Source organism: Chrysemys picta, chromosome 7 (genome assembly GCF_011386835.1).
Source record: "Chrysemys picta bellii isolate R12L10 chromosome 7, ASM1138683v2, whole genome shotgun sequence".
Taxonomy (NCBI): domain Eukaryota; kingdom Metazoa; phylum Chordata; order Testudines; family Emydidae; genus Chrysemys; species Chrysemys picta.
This window is the reverse complement of record NC_088797.1, coordinates 108,337,772-108,349,294: the sequence shown is the minus strand read 5'-3', so window position 1 is coordinate 108,349,294 and position 11,523 is coordinate 108,337,772. Positions and strand designations below refer to the sequence as shown.

At 44.0% G+C, this 11,523-nt stretch overlaps 1 protein-coding gene across 3 annotated transcripts in view; it reads left to right on the top strand.

Moving 5' to 3' along the window:
- Window positions 1-6,934: 6,934 nt before the first annotated feature.
- The window catches only part of LHPP (phospholysine phosphohistidine inorganic pyrophosphate phosphatase), a 173,589-nt gene continuing 169,000 nt past the window's right edge, over window positions 6,935-11,523 (top strand). The window contains exon 1 of one of the 3 annotated variants that reach the window (XM_005305872.4): window positions 6,935-7,139. In XM_005305872.4, coding sequence (XP_005305929.2) covers window positions 6,973-7,139 — 167 coding nt within the window. In that variant the 5' untranslated portion in view covers window positions 6,935-6,972. The remainder of the gene's footprint in view (window positions 7,140-11,523) is intronic. The other 2 variants (XM_042855358.2, XM_005305874.4) reach the window with 2 other exon arrangements.

Below are 11,523 nucleotides of genomic sequence, written 5' to 3'. Positions count from 1 at the left end.
CAAATGAATGACGGAGTCTAGTTTTAACCTAGCACTTTGGACATCGCAGTACCAACATGCATAACGTGTGCCCTTTCCTTAGAGGCCACCGGGGAACAGCAACATGTTGTAACAACGTGTATACAAAGTGTGCCGCTTCCGCACGTTCTGAGGTGCAGAAAACCCCATGGCTTCGAAAATTTCCACTCCAGATCGGACCTGGATTCGCAATATGATTGAGGAAAGCGCATAGAAATTGCAATGCTTTCAACCCTCCGATGGACCATTTCAGGCCCACCAGCCCCTTTGCCGGCCAAAATCGCCCCGATCTTACACACGCCTTTGTAGCAGAAAAGGTTCTAATAGCGAGGTTGTCCTACAGGAGTTTCATTGCACACTGATTTTAAAACCCACTGAAATACGTAGATTCCAAAAATGTATTTTAATTGACTGGTGCACGGTCGGAGGCATCAGGCAGACATTAAAAGAGAACTCAGTATCCTCAGAGTGCAAGGAATTCAAAGGACTTCTAAGCAATCAGTTCACAGGGTAAGTCTCTTTGCGGTTTGGGAACATATCACATCCCTTGTAGGCCGAACAGGTTGCAGCCTGGGACATGACATGACATCTTTTAAAGGCAAATTAGAAGGTTTTTCAAGGACCATCCATCCGGAAATAGCACTGGGAGGCTAATGATCTCCTTTCCCCACCCCTCCTGCAACCTTCTGACTGCCAACCCCTCTCGATTTTGTTATGGAGCAATAGGTTAGCAATTAATATTGTCTTAGCAGGTATGAAATAGGAAGAGGAGGAGAAACCACCTCATTATAGCTCTAGGCCTCCTATACCCAGCTGGCATTGTAAATGAGCTTTTAAAGCAGCAATGTCCTTTTAGCATTTCTCATTCAAACGGCCACTTCTCCACCCCTTGCCTGCTGCAGTATTCATCCAGGCTCTAAAACACCTACCAACTTCCCCGCTAAAATCCTCTATAATGCAAACCATCTACTAGCTGGGATTTTACCTTCAGCATTCAGCGAAGGAGTGACTAAACCTGTTTTACAGCCTCAAGAGAAAGTAAAATAAGTCAAATATGAAAACAGACTAAAGTAAGAGTGAGCTAAGTAGCATCTTTTAAAATACAAGAATTTTAATAATTAAACAAACAAAACACAGGGCTTAGGTTATTGCTATTTAAATATATATTATCTTTATACAGCATGGTCAAATTTTCTTGAGCAACTGCACACATATGGCTTCTGTTATTCCAGCATTATTATGTTACTACCTAGCACAGAGTACAGTATAAACCACCTTTAGATCTAAGGGCTTGATCCTGCATTCCTTGTGTATCCAAAGTTCCCAGTGAAGTCAGTGGGAGTTTGCAAAGTATGCAGGATTGAGCCTTCTGTTTTAAAAAGTCCCAGAAAAATATTAAGCACTTATATGGCATTTTATGTCATCTAAATGTGGTTCAAAGATTAAGAATGAGATCCTGCACTCATTGAATTCCTTGAGGGTTGTGGCATTGACATCAGTGACAAAACTATGGGCCTGACCCAAAACCTACTGAAGTAAAAGAGAGTCTTGCCATTAGCCCCAGTGGGTTTTGGATCAGCCCCTATGTCACCACACTGCATGAAGGGCAGCATTGGGTCCAAGCTAATTAATCCTCACAGTACCCCTATGGAGTATATATGATTCCTCTTTTATGGATGAGGAAGCTGAGGCACAAGTGAGGTGAGTGAGTTACCCAAGCTCGCACACCAAGTCAGTGGCAGAAATAAATATTTATATACTACAGTATTGAACAAGAAGTTATAATCATGCTTGCTCTCTCTCTCTCTCTCTCTCTCTCTCGGCAGATTAAGGTGATGGCTTGATTCTCCCCTACCACAGGACAGGAATAACTCTCAATGGAAGTGACTCCTATTCCTACAGGAGAATAAAATCCTCTATTCATATATAAAACAGGTAGAGGGCTGGCAAAAGCAGGGCATGCTTCTCTATACCACTCAACCAGTGTGCCATCCCCCTGGTCTGACAGGACTACAACTAGGGATGGGGGGAGTCCCATAACCAGTTTAAGGAATCACAGAGCTGTATATTTTTTAAACTTCATACTAACTAAACTGTGTGTACTGTATCTATAAGGTGGATTTTCTTCTCACACTCTGGCGTTTGCATTTGACCTGACAAATCAGGATGAACATTGAAAAAAGGAATATTGTGGGTGAAGGATTTGGGGATGGCAATATTAATGTGGTCTGTATTTGGGAATCATCTTGTTCACACGTATTTTGCACTGTAGTATGCCATCGATTCTGCCACCCTTATTCATGTTGAGTAGTATCTTACACTGCCAGTTGTCCCATTGAAATTAATTATTTTTAGGGTGCTCAGAGCTTCTGTATGGATAAAATTATTGTTAAATCTAAAGAAATAAAACAAAACAAAATATGACAGTTCTCAGGTAATGGAATTAAAAGTGGCAGAATCTGACCCTTATTTTCCATTTTGATATCACAGAACCTAAAATAATTGAATAGGAAGAAAGAGAGACAAAAAAGATGAAGATGGGCAGGAATCAAATTACAGAATTATTATGATTAATTATTATCATCATTTATATTATGGCAGTGCCCAAAAGCCACAATTAGTGTGGTGTTCTACTGTGCTGAGCACTATACAAACATAAAAAAGAGACAATCTTTGATTTGAAGGGCTTCCAATCTAAAGGTACAAACAGACAGTGGGTAGGGACAAATGAACCTAGTAAAGAATTGGCACTGCTTTGTTAGATACTTAGATTGTATTTTTTTTTAATTGGGATAGAGGTAGGGAAGAAGGGAGTAGGAAAAGGAAAGAAGGGGAAGAGTAATAGTCACCGCCAGGGCTACCCAGAGGGGAGGGCAAGTGGGGCAATTTGCCCCAGGCCCCGGGCCCCACAGGGGCCCCCACAAGAATATAGTATTCTATTGTATTGCAACTTTTTTTTTATGGAAGGGGCCCTCAAAATTGCTTTGCCCCAGGCCCCCTGAATCCTCTGGGTGGCCCTGGTCACAGCTTATGGATATCGTTCTTAGTGTGATCAACTAAGGAAAATAGATACCAGACCTTTAAATATTTCTTATCAATAGGTCTGAAACGTGATCCTCTTTAAAACTCAACACGCTAGTCCTAGTAACTGTGGTGTAATGAATTACTTAGAAACAGTTATGATGCCATCGCAGATGCTGTGATATGGAAATATTCCTCTGGTCCATGTATGCATTAACTTAACTTAAAGCACATGCATAGGTCTTTGCAGGATCAGGGCCTTATTTTGGAAGAGAAAATCCAAACCATCTCATATATGTAAGATTACAAAATATAGCCTTGTGGATATATTTTCATATTGTGGCTGTACAATTGTAAAAGGTGAGTTGTAGTAATGGAATTCTTTAAGATACAAATTTTTGAGCTAGCAGATATCTTCACATATTGTCAGTTTAACATACACATGTGCACACACACACACACATATTAGTCTTAACTGTTTGCTTGAAGTTGGTTCATTTCTCAGCTCAGGCATTAAAATTCAGTCTGAGTCCTGTCTTTAAATTGCTTTGATGCTAGGTGGGTTTCAACCCTGACCTGTCCTGACGGCAAGTGATGGCTGTAACAAGCTCTGGATCAATATTCATAGCGGGTGTCCTGGACTGATAACACTATCCAAGACAATGTTCACTATCAGTGTGGACAGCTGAGATATTGCACCATTAGCGATGTTGTTTTAAATAACCTGATCCATTTCTGGGTCTATTTAATGAATTTCACTGTTTAGATATTATCTGTAAGGAGAAGCCAGCGGCTATTCCAGAAGCAGTGATGCAAATCAGTGGTGCCAAGGCTACTCTGCTTTTTTTCAAAACAAAGTGGACTATAATTCCAACACAGTTTCTTATATTTTATGTGAATTGTGGCAGGCTATTGCTAGTATTAAGAACAAAAACTATCTGCATTGTATCAAGGGGAAAACAATATTATCGGTAAGGCTGGAACACAACTCATAAAATCTTACCCGTGATTATAAAATAGTGAGGATTAGTCCAATTCTTTATATGCAGGCTAGTGTTTTTTCAATTGTTTCTATGAGGTAGTGGGATGTACTGTATGTAAAGGCACAAACTTTGTAAGGTACAGCTTAGTCTGTATTTTGGCTGGGTCAAAATGGTCTTGCCAGGCTTTCTGTCACTTTTTTGATCAACACAGCCTCAGTTAAAATAAATATGCTCTCTATGGGTCCCATTTTATACTTACATCAAATCTCTACTACACTGCAAAAATGTGCATGGTAATATGCCTGTGCTGCAAATGCTGAGCTTAAAAAGCAGTCAATATAACAAATGGGATCCGAGCTAGCAACCCATATTTATACCAAGTCATTCTACTGAATTCAGTGCACAGTGCCTCTGGAAATCAGGCTCTATGTGCCTAAGTCAGGCAAAAACGGAGGCCCCCCCCAAATTAGAGGGCACTTTTGAAAACTGAGGCCCTAATGTGAAGGTGACCATATTTTCAAAATCAAAACCCAAGACACTTTTGTGGCAACATTTTCAGGGTCATGGAATACTTCCACAAAAGACAAACAAAACTACACTTTTAAAAAATAAGTGTGTGCCATTGTTACTACTGGCAGCGTCTGACTCAACAATAGTGGCATGTATATTTCTTAGAATGGAGGATTTTTTTCCAGTAAGTTAGTGTCCCAATGAGTTTATTGTGAAACATTGAAGAAGTGTTGTTAACATTTGCTCTGAGCAAAAGAGCAGCTTTCATAGTGTCTACATACTTTGGAATTTTCTCTTTATTCAAACACTCTTTATCATGCTGACCACTCATTTTCTCAACTGTTTGTTACTGGTAACCACAGATGCAAATTCTGTTCATTATAGCAATATGTCTATTTTATTCAGTTCTATTCTATTCTATTCTGGTTCTTATACCATCCTCATCCCCATAGTATTGGAGCCCCTTCCAGTAGCGCATTAAGCAACATGGCTAACGTGTCACATGGTTTAATCTTTCTCTTATCAATTTAATGGGCTCTCTTGTATACAATCTCATCCCAGAAGCCAAGGAGTGAATAGGTGCTGCCTTCTTTTCCCTGGGGGTGGTCCCTTCAATAGAGAACTGAGGAACAGAGGGTAGCGCAATGTGGAGAAGCTTCCACTGCAGCCTGCATTGTGGGGAGAAGTAGAGGATGTCAGTTTCCATGGTTGGCAATCTGCAACCTTCCATGAAAATAATAAAAGCAAGATAATATAAAGAATTTAAAATTGTTTCTCTCCTTGCCCTGCTTTTTTGCAGCCTTTTAAAATTACAGGCAGAGCACATAGCAATGCCTGTAGGTAAGGCTGCACAAGCCTTTCCTCCCTGATGAGTCATTTTCAGGTGCCTGTAACTTACTCGGGCTGCTATTCTGAAGGTTTGGTCTCAGCCCAGGAGTGATTTCTTTAAATGGAAGATTTGAATAAAAAGAGTTTCTGTTGAGATTCATGACAGTTTTACCATTAACTTCATTAGGATGGGGATCAGATTCTATGTCTGTGAGTGGTCTGAAGTGTGACCATACAAGATAGTCGCTTACTATGTGTTTGTTCAGTGCCTAGTACACAGGGACCCTCATCTTGGCTGTGGGTTGTAGATACTACTGTAATGACTTGTAAAAGGCTGGGCGACGTGTGCTTGGTAGTGATGATGATTGCTAAGTGCAAGACCTTAGCATGATAGTAATTACTATTATTTATTATAAAAGACCACAAATGAAGCAGATTGTGACCTGAAGTTGTATATAGACGCTTTCTTCAAGACAGCCGCCATGAGAATCTGTTTCTCCCCCTGCTCACTGTCATCACTAGCAGCGAATCGAAAATGCTGCCTGCCCGCTAGTCCCCATTCCACCTGCCCCTCTCCCCCATGTATGATGGGTCCCACACACCCTTTCCCCTCCCCCCCCCCAGTGTATGCTGGGTGCCATACACCATTCCCCCTCCCCCCAGCCTCTCCCAAATGTATGCTGGGTTCCACACCCTATTTCCCCTCCCGCCAATGTATGCTGGATGCCACACCCCATTCCCTCTCCCCTCCCCAATGTATGCTGGGTGCCACACACCATTCCACCTCCCCCTCAGCCCCTCCCCAATGTATGCTGGGTGCCACACACCATTCCACCTCCCCCTCAGCCCCTCCCCAATGTATGCGGGATGCCACACACCATTCCACCTCCCCTTCATCCACCCCATGTATGATGGGTGCCACACACCATTCCACCTCCCTCTCACCCCTCCCACCGTATGCTGGGTGCTACACCCCGTTTCCCCTCCCCCCGATGTATGCTGGGCGCCACATCCCATTCCCCTCCCCCCCATGTATGCTGGGTACCACACACCGTTCCCCCTCAACCTCACTCCCCCAATGTATGATGGGTACCACACTCCTTTCCACACACCCCATTTATCCTGGGTGCCACACCCTGTTCCACTCCCCTCAGCCCCTCCCCCGTGTATGCTGGGTGCCACACCCCGGTCCCCCTCCCAATATATGCTGGGTGCCACACCCCGTTTCCTCTCCCCGCCATGTATGCTGGGTGCAACACACCGTTTCTCCTCACCCTCACTCCCCCAATATATGATGGGTACCACACTCCATTCCATCCCCCACCATGTATGCTGGGTGCCACACACCGTTTCCACCCCCATGTATGCTGAGTCACACCCCGTTCCACCCCTCTCAGCCCCTCCCCAATATATGTTGGGTGCCACACCCCGTTCCATTTCCCCCTCACTCCCCCCCATGTATGCTGGGTGCCACACCCCGTTCCATCATCTCCCCCCCCACACACACACACTTTGCCTTCTCCTGCTGAAATTACCACCAATGAAAAACTACATTTCCCAGCGGCCCTTGCGGAAGGAAGCGCTCTGGACTCGGCGGAGTTAAGTTGACCTTATGCACCAGCTGCAAGCCGCAGGCCGGGCTGTGCGCGCTATGGCTGAGTGGGCAAAGCAGCTTGCAGGCATTAAGGGAGTGATGCTCGATATCAGTGGGGTCTTGTATGACAGTGGAGGAGAAGGAGGCGGAGTTCCTATCCCCGGATCTATAGAAGCTGTGGAAAAGTAAGTGCCAGCAGCAGAGCTAGTGCGTTACAGCCCCGGCGGCTGTGCCCTCTCCTCCCCCTGCCCCGCCTCCCCGGCACGCTGCGAGGGGCGCCGCCCCCTCCCTCCTTGCAGCTGTGCGGGGCCGCCCACTTCTCGGCGGGCGCCAGGTTCAGCCAGGGGCCGCGGTGTCCTGCCGGGCTCCCTTCTCTCTCTGCATCCAGCCGCTCCCAGGAAAAGGGTCCAAACTCCCGCGGGTTTGGAGCATGCGATCCCAGCTCTGTGTGCAGGGGAAGGGAAGCAGAGCCATTGGCTGCAGGCCTGGGGGAGAGAGCCCAGCAGGCCACGCCTGGGTGCCATACGCCGTGCCCCATTGCCTGCCACCTCTCCTGGGTGCTATACACCATGGCACACTTCAACCCCCCCAGTGTATGCTGGGTGCCACACCCCTTTTCCCCTCCCCCCAATGTATGCTGGGTGACACACAGAATTCCCCCTCAGCCCCCCCTGCAATGTGTGCTAGGTGCCGCCTCCCATTCCAACTCCCCCTCACACCTCTGCCATATACTGTGGGTGCCATACGCCATTCCACATAGCCTGACGTGTATCCTGGGTACCACACATCATTCTACATTGCCCCCTGGATGCCATACACCATTTCACCTGCCCTCCAACCCCACCCCAAATGTACCCTGGGTGCCAATCACCATTCCACAATTTCACCTCTCTTCCCCCTGACTCCCAGGCCATGTATCCTGAGTACCAAACAGCATTCCACATTTTACTTCTCCCTCATATCATGTATACTGGGTGCGACACACTATTCCACATTTCACCTACCCCTGCTGCCGTGTATACTGGGTGCCACATGTCATTTTACATTGTTTCCCACTATGTACTTTCCCCCTGGTATGCTGGTTGTTATACACCATTCCCACATACTTTCCCTTCCATCTGCTATGCATCTTCAGTGCTACACAATGCTCCGTGTATGCTCTCCGCCTCCTGCCATTCACCCTTGTATTGCCTCCTCCTTAGGTCAATCCCCATCTCTTATAAAAGGTGCTAAAAGCACATTCATGTCATTGAAGGAGCAGGGGAAGACAGAACCATAGTTTATATTACAGTGGTTCTCAAACTTTTGTACTGGTGACCCCTTTCACATAGCAAGCCTGTGGGTGTGACCCCCTCCTTATAAATTAAAAACACTTGTTTATATATTTAACACCATTATAAATGCTGGAGGCAAAGTGGGGTTTGGGTGGAGGCTGACAGCTCGTGACCCCCTATGTAATAACCTCGCGACCTCCTGAGGGGCCCCAACCCCTAGTTTGAGAACCCTTGGTTTATAAGGTCTTATCTGAAAGTCATTCTTGTGCCCTCCATCTTCAAAACAATAAATTGACTGGTGCTAAATCTCTCTCTGGTGGAATTACTAAGTGAATCCTGCCACATTTGGGACCTGCAATTTCAGGGATCCTGATCTTCCAGAAGTGATGCTTAGATCTCCAAGCCATTCCCACCCAATAAAATTGGTCTTTGGCCTCTGTTAAATTTTATCCTGTTTGACATATGAGTTTTTCTAAGACTCTAATCCAAAACTCTTTCAAGTGAAAGGGAGTCCTTCCATTGATTTCACTGGTCTTTGGATTGGGCTTTTTTTAGTTTTGTAAACTCTGACTCTGTGGCTACATGGTTTGTCTGCAGAGGAGCAGCCCTCTCCTGACTCTTAGGCTGTATTATCGATATACTGAAAGTGTGGGTATGTTTTTAAAGTAAAACTTTAGCATTCTTTTTCTAAAAGAAATAATTCAAACAGCTTTTCAGGAGGTGCCAGTGTACCTATAGCAACTAGGGCATTGTGCTTTGGTTTTCAGAGGCGCTGAGCATTGGCAGTTTACAACAGTGGCTCTCAACCTTTCCAGACTGCTGTACCCTTTTCAGGAGTCTGAGCTGTCTTGTGTACCCCCAAGTTTCACCTCACTTAAAAACTTTTTGCTTACAAAATCAGACATAAAAATACAAAAGTGTCACAGCACACTACTACTGAATTTTTTTTGTTACCATATAATTATAAAATAATTTGATATAATAATCAATAATAAATCAATTGGAATGTAAGTATTGTACTTACACTTCAGTGTATAATATACAGAGCAGTATAAACATGTCATTATATGAAATTTTAGTTTGTACTGACTTTGCTAGTGCTTTTTATGTAGCCTGCTGTAAAACTAGGCAAATATCTAGATGTTGATGTACCCCCTGGAAGATGTCTGCATACCTCCAGGGGTACACCTATCTCTGGTTGAGAACCACTGGCCTACTGGATCGAGCACTGGACTAGGAGTCAGGAGACCTGAGTTCTGCCACTAGAGGGCTAGGTGACCTTGGCCAAGTCACTTCATCTTCTAGTGCCCCAATTTCCTCATCAGTAAAATGGGGATAATTTTGCTTACCTCCTTTGTGAAGTGCTTTGAAATCGGATGTAAAGTGCTACCAAAGAGCTAGATATTATTTATAATTACTGTTCTGTCATCAGGATATATAGTGTCCAGCCACAGACCCTTTTGCTTAATTATGCTACGTGTTCCATGGTATTTAAAGGGTTACATTTTCTTATTTGGCTCAACTTAGTGGAATTATATCCAAAAATAAAGTAGGATCAGGGTAAAAAAATAGACTTTCCAGACCTCAAATTTGTAGTCTTAAAAGTAGAGTAAGATAGGAAAACAAACATGAAACTTTTGGTTTACCTTTACATTTTTTTAAATGTTTATTCAACCATGAGAGAGTCCATTGAGTTTGAAGGTCTGCTTTCCTAGGGCTCCTACCAAAAAAAAAAAAAAAAAGGTAACCCAACGCCAGAGAAATATAGGCAGGCTAGATTCAGTTTCAACCGATTTTTACTTTAGTCACTATGTATATTAAATCTAAAATTGGAGGACAATATAGATGTGAACTCTAGTATGTTCAGTCATTAATCAGTTGAAAAAAATTGCCTGCATTGATAGGGTACTATCCCAAGTTGATGAATGTAGCAGTCAAATTAGTTTATATTTTGCCCCCAAAAATTCAACCTGAGGCAGAAACCAAGCCTGGGAAATTTCAGCCCAAATGGTGAATAAGCAATTGAAAACAGGGTGTTATTAAGAATAGCCCTTTCTATTATAATAGAATTCACAACCTCTGTTACTGTACTTTCCCTTAATACATACCTATTGTTTAATTAGTGTTTGGGTGCTAGTGCAGCTTAAGGCAAACCCAGTAGTGACATGCAAGGAGTTTCTTTTTAATTGAAGATGGCAGGCTGGGGGTCCAAAGATTAACGTTGCCCATTTATACATAGAACAGGTACGTCTGAGCAGCATCAGCGCTAGTTTCCTCATGCTTCCCTGCCAGCGTGTCTCAACTCTGTCCTGAAGGGACCATCACTTGGGTAGATCTATCTCCACTCCTAGGCAGTCATTGGCCTTGGTTGAGACAGCTGGCAATGGTGCAAATTATGAGGGTGGTTTCGTGATGTGGATATTGGTTCAGTAGAGATCGTCAGGTCATTTTACACCAGGTCACTGGAGGGTCATCAACAAAGCAGTGACAGGCACCATAACCCATGACTAGCCCCTGCAAGGAAATTTGCAGTTAAAGCTGTCACACTACACAATTGATTCAGCACCATGAGCGCTGGATAGGATGCAGTTTGAACCCCTCTGCACCTGTGGGTTCATCTGCATTAGTAGTGGGATTCACACCTTAGGGAAAGCAGGCCACTATATTGAATGAGCACATCTCCCGGGGGACTTGTCCCTCCTTGGCCAGCACCAATTGCTTCCCGGGCCATACACTGCAGAAGAGCAGGGGTTAGTATGAGCAGCTTTTGCTAGCTGGGGGAAGAGGGCATATTTTAGTTCTGTTGGTTGAAGTCAATGAAGCCCTTCACCTTTAGGGGATTTCTAAATGTAAGTCACATGCATTACAACCACAGATACAGTAAAGTGAGTTCATGACAGGAGAAAATTTAACTTTCATCTGATTTGCTCACTTATGTTTGACCATGAGGACCTAATTCTTGTGCTGAATTATCAATTGGGATTGTAAAGGAGTGCAAATCACTGCCAAAGTTTCAATGGGCTTTGTAAAAAGAACAGGCGTACTTGAGGCACTCAAAAGAACTCCTGTTCTTTTTGAGGATACAGACTAACACGGCTGCTACCCTGAAACCTGTCATTATGCAATGGGCTTTGTATGTTTTTTTAAAAAAGTATCAAAACCTGTTCCTCATCCTAGGCCAGAAGGTTGCAAATGGAACCTTTCTGATACGTGTTCTATTTCTTTATGCTTTTGCAGAAAATCAAACTTTCTTAGAGTGTCAGCCACTGCTGTGCTAATTGGTCTGATATTCCTA